Here is a 22,958-nt window from a genome sequence, read left to right on the forward strand (position 1 = left end):
CAACAATAACAATATTTTGGAAGGAGAGGGGGGTACATTCAACCCAAAATATGTTGACCCAGAAAGCTAAAAAAAGGTTCAAAATGCTCACTACCCACACGTCCAAGATCACCATGACAAACAAGACAATTCAGTCAACAGTAAAGGTGCACAGAGGGACCCATTTAAAATTCCTTGGGGGGTTCTGAAAGTAAAAAGTGTCCCGAGGTTTGTTCAAACTCCGAATGAATTGCTGCGAGTCATTAAAATAAAGTAGCTTGATGGAGGAAAGCAAGCTGTGAATGTGTTTTGTTCCATGAATAAAAGGAAATGGTACTGACAAGGTTTAGATCATATGAAATAATGAATTATTAATGCAATAATCAGTATTCTGAATCTCTGAATTACAGAATTGGTACTGACACTAAAAGAGATATGATGGCAAAAGTGTTTTTTCTTTTTCCTTTTATGATTCTTCACAAGGCTATTAAAGTATCAGCACAGTAGAAATGTAGTTTCTCTGCTCCTGAAGAGCACGCTGCAAATGTCTGCCAGAGGAATAATCGAGATTTGTTCTTCAACCTGTGTGACACTTGCACACGGGGCGTTGCCAGGTAATCTTTGCCATTTTGGTAACCGGGTGTAAGTGTGCAATACTGAGAATGATCAGGAGCAGGATGAATATTTTATTTGTTAGAGGAAAACAGCAGGTGGAATTTGGATGTGTCTCAATAAAGATCGATCAAATCAGAGGCAAACTGCTGCTTTAATCCCATTAAAATTAATATATTTGATTATTTGAAAATGTGAAAAAGAATATGTGTGCTAGTAATAATAGAAAGACAGGAACAATCTCCTGATAAAATGGTATTAAAATCTGACTACGCCACCTGATCTGAACAAACATTCCCAGCTGCACCGCTCAGCGTACCTCAGCACATGCAGATGCCTCCAGAGCCTCAAAAGTACCAAGCAGGCATAAGCGTAGTGAAATGAACTTGTGCCAGAAGAAAATGGCATTACACCTGCATTTGCACCTCCGCTGGCTTTGTGCCTGCATGAAACAGAGACTGACTGTCACTAGGGACACTAGCATCAACCATTTCTGCAACATCTCACCTCCCGAACACACTGCACAGTTATCGTCACCTGCTGCAGTAATGCTTTACCGCAGATGGCGTCAAGCCCTTGGATCCGTCTTCCAGACCTTTCCTTTTTTCCTTTTTTTCCCACCAGCATACAGTAATTAGAAGCAGAGCATAATCAACATGCAATGATGATTTCAGGACTTTTACCAGCCTCCTGTAAGCATGTAATTAAATCGCTTTGTTGAAATGTTTGGCTTTGCACAAGGGTAGTGTGTGAACTTTTTTCCCCCCCTTCCTCCAGAACAATAGATTTAACTTTAACAATAGATGTTATATTCTCACTTCAATTCATTTCAATGTTGTGCCTCTCAAGTTTGACCGCTTGAGGTTTTTGTTGTCTTAACTGCATTTTCTTGTAAAGACCGCCTGTTTGAATGTATCCCCTGTGCTACTCTTGAGCACAATAGAATACAAAGTGTGGACAATCACATTACACACTCTGCTGCACCTTGTGCTGCGCTCTCACCTATCCACTCACTGTGAAATGTGCTGATACTGGCGTTTGTCTACCCCCCCCCCTTATTTAACTGGATTCCTACTGCTTGCAGTCATTTTATTCAGTGCTGTGTTGATTTGTGTTGATCAACCAGATTTATTTTTATATTCATTTTAGGTACAAAAGTACACTCTCTCTGCTTCACAACTGCGTCCTCATCTTTTTACTCGCTGATGTTGAGTCGACGGTCGGATGGTGCATTCTCTGCACCTGCAGTCTCTGCTCTGTGGATAAACTAGTCAGATTGCATCAACTTTTTCCACTGCACCATTTTTCCAACAGTATTATCTTATTTTTTCACACAAGAAAACTCAATCATTTTATGCTATATAGATGCTCTAATCACAAAAAAGATTTTAAGTGACAAAATAACAACTAACACTCAAATACTGACATTCAAAAAATTTAAATATGATCTAATTCTGACTGATGAGTGATAGACTTAATTAATTGTCTTGGTTATCTTTAATATTTTGGTGCATATTTTGATGTTTAGGGGTTGCAGGTGGTGCAGTAGTGAGCACTACCTAGTTTTTTATCTTTTGCCTGTTAAAGCACTTTGAATAACCTCTGTGTATGATAAGGTGCTGTATAAATAAAACTGCCTTGCTTAAGTCTTTCCGAGGAGTGACCATGGTGTGTGAGATTTAAAATATGGAGGAATGATAGCGCATGTGTACTTTCGGTCCAAAATTCAAATCAAACCTGGAAAACTGCCCCCACCCACTACACCAGAATTCATTTTATTTTTGAGATACACTTAAGCAAGACTAAAACCTTGTGCTTTATTTTTCTGCGGAGAGGAGGGAGGAGGCTGGATCTGAGGACTGCTGAGCAGTGCGGGAGGTGCAGGAGAGCATTTGGGTGTTGCAAAGAAACAAAGTCATTCAAAACATCAATAAAATAAGTCAGTGTCAGTAGAAAGTGTAGATGCCGGTGTGCACGACGAAGCAGGTTTTTTTTTTTTTTAACTTGCCAGCGAGTTAAGAGGCTGAATCATCATTAGCAAACTGACAATCTAGTTTGGTAGCGTGCTGGGTCCTGTGAGCATTGAGGGCTTTGTTGAGTTAAGCTTTCGCCAGATGGTGTTGTCTCTCTTCCTGTTCCTGTGAATCTGCTCTTTCATGTTCCTCTGTTTATTAAACCACCACGTAGCATTATGATAGTACAATGATCTTCTTTGGTAAAGCAGGCTACCCCACAGAAAAGGATACAAGAGTAGACTGCGTGGGTGTCAAAACTATTGCTCACATATCTGAGGAAGGCCTCCCTGTCTGGAGTGCCAAGCTGCTGGGATCCACCTCCGGATTGCTTTTAGTTGCCGTGTAGTGTTGGCACAAACATGTCCGCTCAGAAATGCCAAGAATGGCCTGTAAAAATAAATGGAATGCACCTTTAATAGCTAAATAAAAGTTTTACTACCTCAATTGCTACAGTAAGCCTTTGATTTTATATGTCACAAAGGTTTGACATACTCCTTACATTCTGAATGCGTGGTTGTCTCATACCACACCGATACAAACTGACTGATAATTGCATATCCTGATGAAATCTACAAAGTCAATAGACTGCTGAGTGTTAGACATCAGTGCCTGGTCAGGTCTGAGGCTGCTGCTGACCATCTCTGGTGGGACTGTAAGTTGCTGACCTACATCTGCTGACATTTCCAAATCCCATGCCCACGCTGTGAGCCGTCCGAACTTGTGCCTACTCAATGACGATTCTCCACTGACTTGTTAACTGTCACACATAAAGGCAATTTTATTCGTAGTGGGACTTTTTTTTTTATCCTTCTCCTCTCTGCCAAGGGGTAAAGAATTCATTTCTGTCCATTATTCCGAGCTGCTGCCAGGATTTCACTGCTTTACTATTTTACCAGGGGTATTGCCCTTAAAGAACAGTAACTGTGTCTTGACAGGATATGTCTTCCTGTTTATGATCACACAGGACGCATGGGCCTGGATTCAGCTTGAAGCTAGAGGCAGCACATTGTATAGTAGGGTCCCTATATTTTATTTTGTCCCATTTTTTTTTTACTGTGTATAGAGAGATGCAGCTTTGATTTTATATTTAGTTTACCATTAGTTCACTTTTTGGTACCACAGTTTGCTTGGTAGCAAAGGCAAAGTGGTTACATTGTGTGACATGGTTCCCATCACAGTATGCTTGAAATTAATTGTCATTAGATTTAATTTGCCACTACTTTATAACTCGATATCACCCACTATGCACACACATTCTAAGCCGTGTTATTAATGGCCACGTTGCATTTTATTCAACTTTTTATATGGAAAATCATGATTGCCGAGTGACCTTTCCTATTAATGTAATTAGGCATGATGTTATCTCCTCACAGTGTGTATCAGTAGTAGCCCTGCTGTACACTGTCTCAGCGGAGGAGCGCTGTGAGGCATCAGGGAGGTGCAGTACAGTAGAGTGGAGCAGAATGCCGTTTGAGCAGCTTAATGTTTGTGCAGCAGAATGCAGCTCAGTGTCATTGTGAATAATAAATATATACCTGGGTCAATGACGTATAAGGATTTTCAACAACTCAATTTTAAATAATAAAAACAAGCATATCTAATGCAGTAGTTCAAACATTCAGAATGTTGTGTACCTGACAATTCATATTACAATTTGAAAGTGATTTTAGTGGGGGTTTTTCAAGATTAATTGGCACTGGCCTTAAAAAAAAGTCATTTGGTGTGACCATGATTCATCTTGAAATATCTTATATAAATAAAAGACCATCATTTACAAAGATTTAAAAAAAAAATGCAAATACTTTGTTTCCAAACACTTTATATTACTGAAAACTTGTAAAAAAAGATGTGAAGCATGTTAACTAAATTAATTTATTTCAAGATGAATCGTGGTCGCACCACATGACTCTTTTTAAAGGCCAGTGCCAATTAATCTTGAAAAACCCACTAAAATCACTTAATTTCAAATGTATAATATGGAGCTTCAGGTACACAACATTCTGAATGTTTGAACTACTGCATTAGATATGCTTGTTTTTATTATTCTACAATTGAGTTGTTCTAAATCCTTATACGTCATTGACCCACCTGTCACACATTTTGTTTATGTATATTTTTCTTTATCCTTCTGGTGCCTTCTGCTATCATCAGCCCTGCATGCTTTTGTGTTAATCTGGCCCAATCAGCTTTAGCGGAACATATTTTGTTTTCCAATTACCCGCCGACAGCACTCTGTTCACCCCACCATGACCAATTTACGAACTCTGTGTTCAAGCAATACATTCCCAATGAAAACAGCTTATTATCTACTGTATTACTACTTGTGGGTATACTGTAGATGGTCGTGTACATTTGCGTGCTGCATCAACGTAAGACCACACACTGTAGCAGCATTCTCGGCTTTGACTAAAACATGATTAATGTCCAAAATGTGCTTTTAAAGGGTAAAACTTAATATCACTCTCGTCATGCTCTAACATACACACAGAGACATAAACTGTGCACGCCCCCCCGTGATTGTACCGGTGGCTTCTGACACAGAGATGATGAGCTTCACTTACACAGGAGGACGGAAAGCGAATGAAAGCTGGTATGATGAACACATACCAGCTGGTGTGAACAGCAGAAATGTAATTACTAAAATGTGCTGCACCGGTAAATATCTCAGTTAAATGCCAAAGACTCCTACATGTATAATTTGTAGGCAAAGCTGTTTTCCTGGGCTATTGGATTTATTGACGTTAATAAACTGCTATGCATCTTTTCCAAAGCTACATGGTAGAAATGCATATCTGGGAACTGGCAATAAATAACGCAAATTGACAAAAATCGTACACCGACGCTGAGCAGTTAGTGATCCGCAGAAAGGGAAATATGTCTACTCACAGAAATACAATTTAAAAAAGAATCATACTTAAGAGTCTCTGAAAATGTGGGAAATAGTTTAATTACACAAACTGATTTTTTTTTCTGCTACATGTGCGTAAGGAGACTTAAAAGGTTAGAGGTTCCTTCAGTAGTGAAGGAAAATGAATGTTCTGGAATTACATATATTCAACCCACTAAGTGCATGTGGTATTGGTCTGCACATGTATTATTGAACTGCTGTAGTGCTTTCATGCTTTCAAAAAAAAAACCCACACAAAATGAGTACATTTTGGATAAGCTGTAGGCTCATCATTCTGTATAAACTATTCCTTCAGTGCACTATGACCTCTCTCTTCACCTTTTCTCTCACTTGTGGGGAAAAAATTGACATAAAATTCTCTGTATTCGTGTCTGTGCGTGTCTTTGAGATATCACCTGATCTAAGTGTCTGTTCTGTCTCTGTCCTTTTCTTAGAATAACCACCACTGCTGCTTGCATGATGGACTTGAGAAGGTACCCTCTTGATGAACAGAACTGCACCCTGGAAATTGAAAGCTGTGAGTAGATGCCATATAATCTACTTGTGTCTCGTGCAACTACGTAAGAGCTTCACCCTGCGCTTACAGCACACTTCCCAATTAAGTGAGGTGTTTTGGCATTAGTTCAATTTAGCAGAGGCATTGGTGAAATATTTGGATTGTGTGTCATTTGTCAGACATTTTAACCTGGAGTTGATGATTATCTTAATAAATAAAGATTGCTTAGTAATGCATTGATTACTATTTCGTCAGTGTGACAGATGGACAGGGTCACCTCTGGATCATTGAGTGGCCGAGTCAAAATAATAACATTAATATCAAGGTCATTACTTGACAGTCACTGTGGCCCCGTGAATCACATTGGTAAATATAGTTTTATATTTGCTCACACCCACCATATAATAATATTATAATTAAATGCTTTGTATAGAGGACACACAAATAAAAGTAATGTTGCAGTATAAACTGTTTAAACTAGGAGACAGAGCTGAATTTTCAGCCTAACATAACATAGCCATAACATCTGCAAAGACATGCGTGTTAATTTGTAGCTCAGAATCTTTAGTTGTCACCTGCATGTGTATCTGTGAAGTCCTCTTTGAACAGTCTCACAGCAGTTTGTGAAATAGTCAAGAAATTCATTGTACATGGAAACAATTTTTTCGTGACACAACTTTTAAAATAACATACTTCAATTGGAAGTGTCTTTCATGTCTACACCACATTTTTTCTGCCTGTTAGAACTTGGAAACCGTTACATGTTGTTAAAAAATAATGATGTTTTATGATGTGACAGTGTTGTGGTTAAGGTCTGATTAGGTTGAGGCACGAAACACACTTGGTTAGGGTTAGGCAAAGATCACGGTTTGGGTTAAAATAATACTTCCTTAAAGTTAGGCAACCTTCATCATCATGGCAACATGAACACTGCAACAAAAAAAGAGGCCCGACTTGCAGTTGAAAACATGACACTTGCAGTTTGAAATCGGAGGCGAACAGTGGTCTCCACCCTTTGCCACCTATCTCTCTGGCCAACCACCCAATCTGGCACCAGCAAATATAGAAATTATATAGATGTAGATGGGAACCAAAGATACTTCCAATTTAAATACAGTTAGGACTTTGAAAGTTGTGCTGAGGGTCACGAAAAAATAGGAAAATTCGTGTCCATGTACGCAAATCTATAGATTAAATTTTGTGACTATTCCACGAACTGTCGCGAGGCTGGGTTGTAATTACGTATGTCATAGGATAAGACAAGAAAAAACTCTATCTGATATTATACAATATCATTTTATCGACAGTTGCTTCACATCTTTTTTTTAATTCAGATAAATCACTACCCAGGAGGAAAACGTGCCTGTGGTGTAATTAAAAATTGTATTTGCTTAATCACATTCATTGACCACTCCATCAATCAACACCTGCTCAATACACCTGATATTTGTGGTTCTTGTTGTTCAAGATAAAACTGCAGAGTGTTTACCCTCAGGGACATCAGCAAGCAATGAAATATGGATATGCCATGAATTAAAAAGTTGCATGAATATCTGCTATTTATGCTCATGGGTGTGCTCTGCTCCAGTGGGAATGGTGCGTGTTAACCATCAGTTTGATTGATTACGCAGGCAGTTGTTTCAATTTCATGGACAATGTCACATTTCCTTACCCTATAACCTCAGAGGGAGATTTAATGGTAATGAATCCTGGTTCCTTAGTAAGTTTAATGCCATCCAGGTCTGAACATGGGGTAGTAGAATGTGAAATGTAGTAAGACTTCCCGGACTGAGAAATTGCTCTGCAGTGAATGCATACTGGCCTATTGACATAAATCTACTACTGTGGTCACTTTCAATTGCGCTGCCAGTCGAGAATGTGTAGGAGAGCCATACAAAGTGCTAATGAATATACATGCAGGTGGTAATGCATTTGGTGATATACAGTAGCTCTATAGGAGTCTGGACGGTGGAGCATGTGATTGCAAGCCGTGAGACAGATTTAAGTCCTAGGCAGGAATGGTGTCTATTGAAGGAGGCTTTTTTTTGTTTGTTCTAGTGCTGTCTTCACTGCTGCAGAAACAGAAGCTTTTTTTTTAGTTTTTACTCGAAAGTAGAAGTTTGTTTTAACATTCATCTGCTTTAGAAGGAAGGTTTCTCTGTGCTTTCCAAAAAAAAAATATTTTAATGCATGTACCTGCAGCAGGATTTGTGACGTCACAACTAGTAACTCGAGTGCACTTATACTGAGCATTCATTTTACAGTGAAGAAGGAAACATGGTGTGCCCAGCCGTTGAACTTTGGAAATTAAAAATATTTGCATATTCATAGCCTGGATTTTTCGGTGGGGGGAAATGAGTAGATGGGATTCAGATAATTGAACTTTTTTTTGTCCGGAGGGGATTTTTCAATATGGTGGAGCCCTGTCAAAAAGAGGTTTTTAAGCAAGGTGCAGATGTGAAGAAACAGTCTTTTAAATTTGTTCGACTTATCTTCTGAGTTATGATCAAACTGTGTCGTGTGTGTTTTTTCACATGTGGGTGATACTATAGTTTACTTAGTAAAACTGTATAAGACGTGCATTTTAATTAATTGTTCTGTTGGTACCATGAAGCCATTTTTTGATACACTTGTTTCCACCCTATAATAAGCTCTAAAAGTTAACATGTGAATATGCCAAGATTTAATTTGTTGTGATGTTGCTCAGTACTGAATAAATATGATGCAGCAAAGACTAGATAAAACCTAGTCTATGATTTGTCAGAGCGACCTCCACTCATTATCCGTACTATTACAACAGACTTTAAATAGAAACATGGTTAAATTTAATGGTTGTTTCTTCACCACATTCACATTCACACTCACACGTTTTATTTTCCTCTCTCTCACCCTGTCCTGAATTTGCCCTGACCCTGACGTAGATGGATACACCACAGATGACATCGTATTCTTCTGGCAAGGAGGAGACAATGCTGTGACAGGCGTGGACAAGTTAGAGTTACCTCAGTTCTCCATTGTGGACATCCGCTTGGTATCGAGGGAGGTCAGGTTTACTACAGGTAAGTCTGTCATAAAGAAGCATCAAACATAGTAATGCTGAAAGTGATTGCTGCTTTCCTAAAATTACGAAAACTAACTACAGTAATTTTATCATCAGGATTTCTGTTAGAATCAGAAATACTTTAATTAAAACAAAGCACAATCAATGTTGAAAAATTGTGTTTGTTTGTACTTTTTGGTATTAGAAATGCATAATGAGTCATTACGTTTCATTCATAACACTTAAACACCTATGGCTGCTAAACCCATTGTAGGCTAATTACCTATTTGTATAAAGATTTTGAGTAAATTTAAAATTTTTCCATTATGGTATTGGTAATCTTACATAAAGGAATAGTTTTACATTGTCGGAAATATTCACTTTCTTGCTAATAATAAAACTGTCATGTCTATGTGCTCAACATAAAGCTACAGCCAGCAGGTGTTTAGCTTAGCTTAGTGCAAAGACTTGAAACAGGGGAAAACTATGATCCTGGTTCTGTCTAAAAATAAAACAAATAAAAACTACACTTCTAAAGTTCCCTTATTAACACTTTGTGTCTTGTTTGTTTAATATGTGCTGAAACTGAAGTATATAATATCACTAAAGTTTGATGTGTGCTGGACTATTTATTGGCCGAGTGCTTGCTGTCTCCCTTGTTTTCAGTCTTTTATATAAGCTAAGCTAACTCTGTTCTGACAGACACAAGAGTGGTATCAATCCTCTATTCTAACTCTCCGCAAGACAGTATCCCCTAAATGTCAAACTATTTCTTTCAGTAAAGATCTGATTAGTTCTTCCATAACTGACTCATCCATACTGAAAGTTTATACAGAATACTCCCTACAATGTTAAACAGGAATATTTGGATTTATGCAGTGATATAACACAGTGAAAGACTAACGTTGAAAAGCATACTATACTAGTGATGTCATGCAGCATAATGTCATTTCTTTTGTTTTAATCTCACTGCTGACATATGGAGAAAAAACACTGACTGAAAGTTCCTGAAAACCTAGCTTTAAATCTTTCAAGTACTTCACCGTAACGTAAAATATTCATGACTAAACAAGCAGCAATAAAAGTTTAAAAACAAAAACAAACAAACAAAAAAAACATCTTTAGATTTTAATTATTCATTAAAAAACTCCGCTAGTTCCTTCATCAGGACTGTGTGGCTGTACTTTCATTACATTTGATTGACAGTAACCAAACATCCCACCATCATCATCAGATTTGTCAGATTCTGATTCCGATGTTCTTAAATCCTGATTGGTGCGCAACAGTACATGATATCACCATAGCCCCACCCACTTCAAACCAGAGAAAAGAGCACAGGTTTAAAATACATTCATCTTTCATGTAAAACAACCCAAATTGTTCTAACTTTGGCAGAAAATTGTGTATTCATGTAGGAGTACACCACACTATATTGTACGCATAGTGAGAAGCTGGTTTAGAAAATGCATTTTCAAGGCCTTTAAGACATGTTGCATGGGGCATGAAGAGTGACAAAGCCTATTAAAGTGTTTTAGTGATACATTTTGTTTGACTGTACCATTTATCTCATTTCCTTGACCCCAGCAACCCCATAGGCAACCCCACATTTCTAAAAGGAAGACACAGGCCAGATTTAATGTTTCATGTTCAAGTTTAACGAAATCCGTGAACATTTGTCTCCCCCCGTTAATCTGGAATGTATTTGGGTGATCTAAAGCGTTTGTCTCACACTTGATTAAGTGTGTATGCTAAGGTATTGATTCATTAAAAGATTTACAGAAACCTGGAGATGATGAGGTCATTCATCACTGTGTGTTCCTCATAGCAAATAACCTTTTAGATTAAAACCATCATGCTTATATTAGGCCTTTTTTCTTTGGTGACAAATTGGAAATAAATCTCTTGATAGTATACATAGACTAAAATTTAACAACATTTAGAGCAATTTGTATACTTTTCAACCTAATAAATACCCTTCTATGGTGTTCATATGGCTTCTGGCATCAGCATTTCATTGTTTTGGATGTTTAAATTAAAGTGTAATCAAAACCAGCTGACATTTTCCTGCTAAATCTACAATGGATTGAGTTACAATACCACCTCACAGCCACTTATAGTACTTACATATACTCTTTTAGTGTAAAGCATTGCGATTATGCACCTTTAAAAATGCCCTTTTGGTAATGTTTAGAGGACAGAGAAAGTGGGAAAGAAAAGCAGAGCAGCTCTCTGTGACAATTCTCAGAGGGATGCTGGAGCTGCCTGCTGAGATAGGGGGTTGCAGAAAAATCTGCCGTGTTTGCGACTTTCTGCCATGTTTAATTGGAATCGAACTTGTCCCTGGAAAGGAATCCATCGCTTTGGGGAAATTAAGTGCTCCATCTGAACAAATGGAGAAATGACTACCCTGCGCGTTGTCAAAGTGCAGACTTTGAAACTCTTAAGTTGTGCCAACATTTCCCCCTTCTCTCCTTTTTTTTTTTTTTTTTTTTTTTTTTTTTTTTAACTGATGTGTTTTCACTCTGCCCTGCTCTATCCCAAACTATCACTCCATGCTTTCTCCTTACAGGTTCATATCCAAGGCTTTCGCTGAGTTTCAGGATTAAGAGGAACATTGGATATTTTATCCTGCAGACATACATGCCCTCCATCTTGATCACCATCCTCTCCTGGGTCTCCTTCTGGATCAATTATGATGCCTCTGCAGCTCGGGTGGCCCTGGGTAAGGCACCGCCACCGCTGCATTATTAAACTTCTAACTGCCCCTATTAAAATCCAGTGATTATCACCAGAGCCAGCAGCATCAGGCTGTCACACGTTAAATGTTGCTGTGTAATGTATTTACAAGCATGTGAAATTATCGACATCATTTTAATTCAAAGCGATGTAATCAGTTTAAATTTTGAGGGAAGAAAAAATTATTGCCAGTACTCCAATTTCCTTGATTACCATCTGAATTCAGTGTATCAATGACTCCCCGACAGGCTACAAGCAACATAACTTATTTCCATTTATTTGATACTGCTCCTATAAAGTTTATGTTGTTCCCATGTGATATTCCCAAAAGAAAGCTAGTGCTGATTAAACCCTAAACGTAGCCAGACACTCATGTACATGTTAAAGAGTATGCATGAGAGACATGCTTACTTATAACATATTAATTCCCTTTGCTTTCACTATCTCTCATCATGTTATGACATTTGTCAGTTTTATGATGTGATTTATGTATTAATTACAAAAAAAAGAAGAAGAAAAAACATCACTCATATTTGTAATCTTGCACAATAGAACCGCATATGAGCAGTATTTACAGGCCTCAGCTCTGTGAAACAGTCATTCAACTTCATGTAACATATGCTCGGACAATGACTGCAAGTTGCAAACATAAACGTGGTGATAATCAATTTTCAAAAACTGTTATTCAGGGTCTGTGGAATTATGTGCAATTTGATTAATTAGTTAATCAATAAACAGTAAATAAATATAAATATCTAGGTAGCAAACTATTTTAATTAGTGAGTATATGTATACATTTTAAGGACTTTTACTTGTAATTAAGCATTTTTACATTAGAGTATTGTGATTTTTTACTTATAGTACCATTCAAAAGTTTGGACACACCTTTTCTATTCACTTAAATGAGAAACTGTGTTCAAACGTTTGACCGATACTCTAAGTAAATATTCGGAATAAATCTTCACTCACCAAAAGTAACCTTTGTCCGATAGTATCAGCTGATTTAATACGCAGTATTATTCTAAATATAAATGTTTTTAATGTTTATAAGAGAGGGGTGTTTCTGATGGTGAATTCTTTGTTTCTGTGTGCCACCACATTCAGGTGTGACAACGGTGCTTACCATGACAACAATTAACACCCACCTTAGGGAGACTCTCCCCAAGATTCCCTATGTGAAAGCCATCGACGTCTACCTCATGGGCTGTTTTGTGTTTGTGTTCCTGGCCCTGCTCGAATATGCCTTTGTAAATTACGTGTTCTTTGGCCGGGGCCCTGCGCAACAGAAGAAAATCAATGAGAGGCTGAACAAAGCCAACAACGAGCGCACAAGATACGAAGAGAAGCGCCTGAGGGAACAGGTTTGCATCTTCACCTTACCGCCTTTATTATACTCTAATGTCAGTCAGAGTTCAACTACAAAACAACAATGTTCTACACATAAGATTTCTAGCCATAGTTGTTTCATTCAAAGACACACATACAGTATTCCCTCAAGTAATCTTACAGAAGCAATATGATGCCACCACAACCCAATATGCATTCACCAACCATCATCCATTGCTTTTCCCTCAAGCACAGACTGCTTTTTATCGAGCATAGCCTTCCTCATTGAGGTAGCGATTCATCTAACTCAACAGTGGTGTTAACATTCTCATTTCTTATTTAGGTTGTTGTCTATGTTTATGCTGTAGGCTTCATTCATTCTCACACTGCTACCTTGTATTTTAACGTGTGTTTTTTCAACTGAATCGGACAAAACTAAAAAGAAAATACAAATTTTTTAAAAAGCAGCATGAGGAGGCTTTGGCAATGTGACAGTTTGGCAGTGGCAGATGCTGAAATGGTCAGACTGAATGAAGCCCCCTGGTTTTTTGTGAAATACTAAATGCTATGCTTACTCAAAGTTGTTCCTGTTAACTTTCTGTCTTTATGCATTGTGTAATTTAATGAAAATGTGCTTATTTGCCAGTACTTTGTAGCCGTTTTTAATGTTCTCTTCATTTTTCTTTTACATTGCAAGGACTCCATTTCCGTGCCGTTTCAAACCAACACCTTCAGGTCATTTACACAGCGAAGAAATCTGTATCTCGAGGAACAAAGAAAAGTTGGGGTACATTTATTTAGAAATCATATAAGCTGTAGGCCAGCCCTCACTATAAAGTCAGATGATTAAAGCTGTTCAAATTACTTGTATCACTAATTTATGTCTATATAAAGAAACTCTTTAACTATTTCTATGGCATGCAAGAAATGACATTCCATATCATCCCTGCATTATGCTTTAGCTTGACAGTCTGGGGAACGGGTGGGGGGGTTAATATAAGTTACATTATTGAGGGGATTTGGGGCTACTGCTCAACACTTCAGCCCTCACTGACACTCAGTATCTCTCCAATTTCCTCGCAGGTGGACGCATATGGAAACATTCTCCTCACCACACTGGAGATGAATAACGAAGTGATGCCTTCTGACGTGGGAAGCAGCGTCAGTGACTCTCGGAATTCAGTCATGTCCTTTGACAGTTCCGGGGTCCAATTCAGGAAGCCCATGGCGCCCCGAGATGGCTTCAGCCACCACTCGCTGGACCGGAGCGCCATGCGGAGCCGGGCCAACTGTCGGCTACGACGACGCTCCTCCAAGCTCAAGTTGAAAATCCCAAACCTGTCAGATGTTAGCACCATTGACAAGTGGTCCCGGGTCATTTTCCCTATCACCTTTGGATTTTTCAACCTAATCTACTGGTTGTACTATGTGAATTGATGTGCATCCCACTAGGAATCATGGGCCATATTTTGAGAGCACATTAAATTGGCTTTGATACAGTTCCAAAATATGTATACACATATACAAGTTGAACATATGTATATGCATATTTCTATATATTATATTTATATATACACGTGTGAAATCTGAAGGACCTTTCTGCTGTACAAAGTATTAATAGGATGACTTGAATGTTTAAGAATAATTGTGAGAGAAGAATTTCAAGGCTTTGAGTTTCTTTTTCCTCCTGAAACAAACAAACAGACAAACAAACAAACAAACAAACAAACAAACGCAAGATCCCACCCGGGGTTTTTGGAACTAAAGACTGCATGATATTTTTGCTAAAAAAAAGGAAAAAAAAGAAAAAAAGAAAAGAAAAAAGAGAAAGTGAAAGCTCTTGAGAGAGAAAAGATGTCTCAGAGTCCCATTGACTTTTTATTGATACTTATTGTAATCAGAAATCCTCTACTGCAGCTCATGAAATCAGTGGTGGCTTGTCTGTTCAGGCATCAGCTGAGTGAGATCCTTGACACCCCCCCCCCTCCCCTCTCCCTCCCTCCCTGCGCCCATCCCCCCCACCCACCCTCTACATTACCCATGGATAACATGCACGGAAATCTCCGGTTCTACTATGTACAGCAACCTTGTTTGGATTATGTGTTGTTCCTTGGGTTTTTTGAAGTGATATCGTTCTCTTTATCAGACATCAGCTCTGGCCTAATGGTCTCCATTAAAGGGGGACGTGTGGATGGGATGTTTGACCGCCGCATTCCTGCCAAGAGTCAACGCAAACTTGTATTTCCTTTCTCTTCTCATGTTATTTTTAGAAACATGTCCTGGGGGGGTGGGTGGGGGTATTTTTTCATTATGGTTCGAAACAATGCTGATTATTGTAGATATGATTTTGTCTTGAAAAATACTGTGATTTCGGAGAGTGTTGGAACATGTTCTAGAGCTAGGGCATTATGAGATAAAAGAGTCAAAGGTATGCATAACTCATTTTTGATTGTTTGAAGAAAAAAAAAAGACATATTCTGTACATTTTATCATTCAGTATTCTCATGAAAGTATACTTGTACTGTTTATTTCCTCCTATTGATTGATTCACACGCTCTTTAGATGCAGAGTTCATCGACATCATATCCTGCTTTGTGTTCGCTAAAAGGTACTGGGTGGTGGTGGTGGTGGTGGTGGGGGAGGGGAGGGAGGGAGGGGGGGGTTGCTTTTGTGATTCGTTCAAAAATGATTCCACAGTGGAGATGTAAGAACATTGTATATTCAAAAGAGTCAACATATCAGCCCACAGTTTGACCAGTTGTCATTCAGTATGCAGTAATTTCTTTGTCTGTCGAGCATTTCTTCGGTGTCGGAGTCGCAGTTTGTGAAGGCAAGATTATTTAATTGGGATAGTAATGGGTAGCTCAGCTCAGGAGGGAGATGTAGGATTTTAACATTTCACAGTCAAACTCTAAACTCTGCTCTCAAATGGCAGCCTGATCAGGAATGATAGAATGATTCTTGGGCGGGAAAAAAAAAACAAAACCTGTGAAAAAAAAAGCCATGAATTTGAAAATGACCAAAAGGCCTATAATTCACGTGCATTATTGTTTTGTTTTGCTCTCCCACCTTAACACACACACACACACACACACACACACACACACACACACACACACACACACACACACACACACACACACACACACACACACACACACACACATACGCACACATACGCACACACACACACACACACACACACACATACACACACACATACACACATACACACACACATACACACACACAAAGCATTTCCAGTGCTCAGGTTCATTTGCAAAGAAGAAAAAAAATGTTTTCTGTGAGACTATAATAGGACCTTGATTTTTTTATTTTTTTTATTCATTTTTAAAAATGTTATTGTGTTTTTAGGTTGTGCAATCCCGATTTGGTTTGTCGAGTTAAAGAGAAAAAGATGGAGTCAGAGAGTTAGATGATGGATGAGACAGATGCACTGGAGCACAGTGGGAAGACAGAAAATGGCAAAAAAGAAAAAGAAAAAAAAAAGAATCCTCCAATGCTTGTTTAGAGCAGATGAAGTGCAGATCAGCATCTTCCTCAGTGTCATCTTCACTTCAGGCACAAACAGGCTCTACAGGGAGCAACAGGCTCTGAGCAAAACCTAGATAACTAAATATACCATCGGGTCCCGTGGCAGTGAAGTGATTGGCTTATTAGAATACGAGCACTGCGTGGTCCCTGAGAAACAGAAGAGAGGAAACAAGAGAGGAGAAATTGTTCATACTGTACACAAACACATGGGAACAAGATGAAGATGCAGGGGCTGCAAGTAATGACGCTAAAGCAGGAGTCTCAATTTATCATCAGAGATATCCACTCCCCTCTGGAGCGCAGGGTGTGCACACTTAAGATGTCTTCTAAAAGGAATACTGATCAGAAACCAATTTGTCTCCATAAGTCATAGTGAAGTTTGTACAGTATTGTGGCCCAAAGCTGTGATCCGAGTTTAGTATTTATTTTTATTTAAATTGTATGTATTGTCGTCATGTAGAAGGAAAAAAGTAAATGGAAAAAAAGATCATCTGGTAATCTATATAAAAATATAGAGGAGTGTTTAAGATGGTGAGAGTAACTGGAAAAGCTGATTTTCTGTTTCTTCTCTGCAGCCGAACAATCTGTCCCTTGTCTCTCAGTCAACTGTGATGTCCAAAAGGATTACATGACCATAACTTTGTGATTTAAATGTGAAATGAGAAATGTGAAAGGAGACAACGAGTCAACAAGAGCCAAAAGGTATTATCGTAGCAGCAAATATTGTGAGGAATTATGGAAGCTTGAAACATAGAAATAAATCAGAATTTGCACTGAATCAGGACCTAATGGGTTATACAGAAAATACATAGTCAGTATTATATATGACTCTCTCTATAAGAAATAAGAGTAAATAAATAGTCTGTAACCTTCACAAATGCAGAATTCAGCAAAAGTTGCCATGTGGAAGTGAGTTCTGATTGAAATGCAATGAACATACATGATACTTGAATCATGTCGTCTTTTACACCTTGTTTAAAAATGCCTACAGTATTATGTCACAGTCTAACTCATAATATAGATCCCATACTTTACATTTCAAATTTATAGAGCTGAAAGCAGTTCTCATTTGATATGTAGTCGTTATTACATGTAATTCTCTTTTTTGCCAACTGGGTTTTGCAATCAGATAAAGATTTTGATGGCAGGACCACAGTATATGTTAGTCTATGGTTGGTATGAAGGTATTTGATGTTAGATGTGGAAAGGGGGTGGAGGCGTCTGAATCGGGACACTTTTGCATATTCCAGATGTGCGGTGTTGATTACAGATGTGCACATTCAACATGTCATGTAAGGTTTTTGAACACACAAAAACCAAATAAAATGGTAATTGTTAGTTGATAATGAAATAAAGTTCATACAATTAATACACATCATTTTATTTATTTATTATTTATTACATCATTTCATCCTGGTTTGCAACACTAACAGCTTGTCAAACTGTTTCAAAGGCAATATGATGGATCTTTACTAATAAGAGTTGAGTCAGACTATGAGGCCAGAGGATGCTGTTTGTTCCAGTGCAAAAACAGTACGTTTATTAAAAATATGTTACTTAGGGCAACCGTACGTTATTTTAACAAAGAAGACCCATCTATTCAGTGATCCAGTGAAATGCACTTAACGTTTTATAACTTAAATTAACGCAAGTATCAAATTCTTATTCAGGTTGGTTTATTCCCAGACTACAAAAATTCCTGTTTGGGTATTAACTTTTTTTGTTGGTTTGTTGTTTTTTTGTTTGTTTTTTGTTTTTTAGATCGTAGATGCGCATCTTTAATGAACTCCAAACTCATCCAGAGGAGGAAAATTAGCAGCCCTTGCATGCTCGCAGTAACTATATTCACCAGTCATTTCACTCAGAAAATGTATTACCTGCTTTTTAGACATGAAATCAGCACATTCATCCCAAAAGCTGTGAGGATCTTAAGTTCTATGCTTTACTTTTAGGATATTTGCTTCTACAAGAGAGAAAAATACATTTCTTTTGACACATATGTTCAAGGAGCAGAGGAGGAGAAAAAAAAGTGTTGAACTGATTTCAATGTGAATTTTCTTGCCTCTAGTGTATATGTGTAATTACATGTGAATTGTACTGTAAATATGATATCTTTCACTTACTAGTTCTTAATGCATGAACAAAAACATGGCAGTTCGTAATACCAGCTAGCCTCACTGCTAATGGCATGGACAGCTTCTCTAGCATTGGCATACTTCTGCAAACGAAACCTAAAAAAATGAAACACAAGAAATACATGGTGTGAACAAAATAATGGAGAAATCAACCGCAGAGTCCTCTCACAGTGATGGAGTGTCTGGTGGAGGTGCACCGATTCCCTTAAACAGTAGGCCTTGGTTCACTGTCAGCGTATGGGATGGTGCTGTCTTGAATGAAATTCTCTAGTTTGGCTTTCCCTTTTATCATATCTGAACTAACCTAGCGGGAGTTTTAAGCACAGTTTACCTGCAGCGTTTACCTCAACCATCAACAAATCACTCAATCATCCATGTATCCACTAAGAATTTTAAGGGCATTATGGCCTAGATGGCTAATAGAGGCTAGAGGAGCAGGGTTGCCTTAAGAAGGCGAGTGGGATGTTCTTTCCTGTTCCTCAACAAAACAGTCATGTGTGCCCTTGAGCAAGGCACTTAGCCAATTGTCCAAGTGCAGCTGCTCACTTGCCAACAATAGAAGCCTACGTCTGTGCAGGCTAGCTCCCGGAAGTAAATATGTTCAGCTATGTTAGGGTATTGATGGAAAATTGTTCCCTGGATAAAGTTTAAAAATAATTTAAAAAAAGAAACAGATGATCTTTCTGAGATCTTGATGCAAAACCACACAATGGAAACAATTTTACCATCAACATTTGAGCTATACAACCTCCACGTCTTTACACAACAGTTAAGACATAAGATTTCATGTCATGCAGTCCCACTTCCACAAAGTTCCTGTAGTTCTGTATAAGTGAATTAAACCCATTTTAGTGCAGTTTAAAACGTTGGTCAGCTGAGGTGGCCTTAATCTCTTTTTGATGTTTTTTGAAAAGCATCACGTTAGATGCCATTTCACATGTCTGTCGTGATTACCAGCTGGGATCTAATTTGGGAAAACTTACAAATCATGTTATTGAGTCTGCGTTTCATTTGGGACTAACACCACTCCCAGACAGAATTAGACAAAGATATGGATAATGGGCTGAACCTGTGAACACAAAACTGTTCTCAGTTACTAATAGCCCTGAGGCTGACCTCTAAGAAAAGAGTGGACCACAACCATGCCAGAAAATTTCATCCACCGAACACCAGAACAGAGCTGACAGACTCCTCGCTGTTGGAAGAACTTTTGTTGGTGCATTCATTATTTTGTATACCTTGTAGGTTTTGTTTTGCATGACCTGAGTTTTGAAAGGTTTATTTTCATATATTTTTACTCCACACACACACATCAGATTCATCTCCACAGCCAGGAAAAAGAAAGATCCAGTGTTTACATGCTCAAATTGCACTTGTTTTACAGCCAGCTCTATAAATCTTGTGAAACAAACTGTTCGTAAAACTGGAGGAAAAATGTCAACATAGAACGTACATCGTGTGATTCGTGTGAATCGCGAATGTGTGCTTCTATAAAAATGTACTTACTGTAAATCACGCAATTTGGAATAGATGCACAAGGTGCATGCTGTAGTTTTATCAGGTTCAGCATAAGCATTAACATCAATCGCCCTTCAACTACAAAGGATGTAAAGGATGCTCACCAGTAGCATCTGAACGTAAGCCATGTGATTGCACACTGAGTGGGTGTTCCCTGTATTTTCTCTTTAATAAGTTGCCTCTGGTTATGGTCTGTTGTCGATTACTGTATGATGATACTTGCCAGAAGCTGTGCTGATCCCCAGTTACACATCAGTTTACCTCCCGCTTCGAAAGAACCTACCAGGGAGACTATCTCATGTTTAACCAGTAGGTATGAAAGATTTTCCAACACTTTGTTAAAAAAGAAAAAGAAAAAAAGAAATTGGCAACAAAAAGGAAGAAAACCCACAAAACCAACAGCCCATTTATTTTTCGAATATGAATTAGTAAATGATTTTATTCATTTCTGTGTTCATTTCTGATTTATTGTATTTGTTGCATTTGTTATGGATTGTTATTCTTACTGTTGTTGTTGTTTTATCATAAGAAGGAAATGTAACTCATCTGATATACTGGCACTGGAAGAAAAATGCATTTGGTTTTTGTACTGTAATTGTTTTTGTTCACATTGGGCGCTTATTTGATTCAGTTGTTTAATAAGGTGTTTGATTTCATTCGGAGTATCAGTACTCATGGAATCAACATTTGTGTAGTATGAAGTTGTATTTTTTTTGTCAGTGCAAATTAATGTTATAGTGTCAATCAGCTTTTTTAGGTGTTTGAACAAAATGTGTTTTTTACAAATACAAGGTGTTCAAGTATGTGGTATAAAAAGGGTTATCATTCAAACAACAGACTTTTTACAAATAAAGGCTTATACAGTAAAGAAAGCTAATGTCTTTTCATTTGCCCTTTGAGGACTAATATACAACATTGTTTCCTTTGACTTTTTATTAATTTATTTTGAGATATTGGTCCCCAAAAGGTAAATAGCATACAATGTTGCAAAACAAGAGGATAAAATCAGGTATTTACCATTGCTATTCCAGGTTGTTGTCAGAGCTCTCACCTCTTAGTTGGTGTCTTGCTTTTGATGAGGACTGTTGGGTATGAAGACAGTGAGATAACAAAATTTCAGAAAAATCAAGAGTGTCTTCTTTTAATTTGATTATAAAACATTGCGCGTTTATGAGAATATACCTCCTTTCATACCCTATTTCCTGAATAAAGACGCAAAGTGACTCCTGCTGACAAGTGTAATATTTGCCCCATTTTCAATTCAGGAATTATTAAATAGTCTTCTTTTTTTTTTTTAAACATGGTTGGCAAATATAACATGAGTAACAATGTAGTATAGGTTGGGACAATGTAGCTCTGCGGCAGTTAAAACTTACAAGTAAAGTTTGAGGTCTGTGCCTGCAAAGCAATTAATTTGGTATGTTAAAAGCAGACATGCAAACTCTTTGCTGAGACTTTTTGTCCTCTAGTTGAGGACATGACGCTATATATGGTAGCACATTTGTTTTATTTTTTGTTGGGTTTTTTTTTTTGTTTTTTTAGGATGCACTCTGAGCTTGAATTACAGTCAATCTTTCAGCGGTGAAGGTGAAGAGAACAGAGGTGAGAGAACCGTAATGATCCAGAGCAAGACATTTGAAACATTATGTTCCACATACGCCTCGAAGCATTAGGAAACAATGAATTGCAGTCCAAACAAGCTCATTGATTTTATAGATTCGTAGCAGAGTGGTGGTGGTGGTTGTGGTGTTGTGGGGGGTTGGGGGGCTCCATGTGTAACCTCAGTCCCATGAGTCTGAAATGAAACAATAATCTGATTAAAAGCACAATTTGTGGCTCAAAAAGTGTGCCACACCATCAAAAATGAAAACAAATAACTGGAAAATCTCAATTCCAAATAAACCTTTAATATAGAGTCAAATGACCAAGTTATTAATGCTGTTTAACATCTGTTTACATCAGTACTGTTTGTAGATACATCTGGAAAAGAGGCCCGTAACAGCTGACAAGCACAAAACTCACAAAACAAAAAGCTTTCTTATACTCTGTGTGGATTTCAGGAGCCTTTTTTTGTTGTTGTTGTGGAGTTTGCACGCTTCTCCATGTCTGTGTGGACGTCCTCCGGGTGCTGCAGTGTCCTCCCACAGACTGAAGACATGGTCCACTGGAGACTCAAAAATGCCTGTAGGTGTGAATGTGAGTGTGAATGTGTCTGTCTACACGCGTGTCATCTCTGTGATAGACGGGCAACATGTCAGGGGGTGAGCCCTGCCTCACGCCTCAATGCATGCTGGGATGGATTCCTGCATCCTTGCAACCGTTAACAGCATAAGCAGTTTAGGAAATGGATGGATGGATGTACTGAACATGGCAAACTATGAAATGATATGTGAATATCAATGCATTTGTAATTTATACAGTGAGAGGAAAATCCTGATCGGGCCTTTAAGTCATTAACCAAAATCATCACATGCCAGAGTGTGTTGTTAACTGTGCATCGATGGCTTTAAGAAGTCATCAGTTCCAGGCGTCATTAATGATTTTTGAGCGGTGACATCCCCAGACACTAATACTTCACTGTCATTAGGAGCAAGACCCGAGGCCTCGTGTGTAAATGGTATGGCGCACATGCATACAA

The 22,958-nt window shown here is 38.2% G+C and overlaps 1 protein-coding gene across 4 annotated transcripts in view; it reads left to right on the forward strand.

Annotated features, from left to right (window-relative positions):
- Positions 1-14,549, forward strand: part of gabrb4 (gamma-aminobutyric acid type A receptor subunit beta4) — a 49,815-nt gene extending 35,266 nt beyond the window's left edge. The window contains exons 5-10 of one of the 4 annotated variants that reach the window (XM_062432776.1): positions 5,949-6,031; positions 8,932-9,069; positions 11,620-11,772; positions 12,891-13,147; positions 13,810-13,899; positions 14,196-14,549. In XM_062432776.1, coding sequence (XP_062288760.1) covers positions 5,949-6,031; positions 8,932-9,069; positions 11,620-11,772; positions 12,891-13,147; positions 13,810-13,899; positions 14,196-14,549 — 1,075 coding nt within the window. Of the gene's footprint in view, positions 1-5,948; positions 6,032-8,931; positions 9,070-11,619; positions 11,773-12,890; positions 13,148-13,809; positions 13,900-14,082 lie in introns of all 4 variants that reach the window. The other 3 variants (XM_062432779.1, XM_062432778.1, XM_062432777.1) reach the window with 3 other exon arrangements.
- The last annotated feature ends 8,409 nt before the right edge of the window (positions 14,550-22,958 follow it).

This window comes from Scomber scombrus, chromosome 14 (assembly GCF_963691925.1).
Source record: "Scomber scombrus chromosome 14, fScoSco1.1, whole genome shotgun sequence".
NCBI classification, from domain to species: domain Eukaryota; kingdom Metazoa; phylum Chordata; class Actinopteri; order Scombriformes; family Scombridae; genus Scomber; species Scomber scombrus.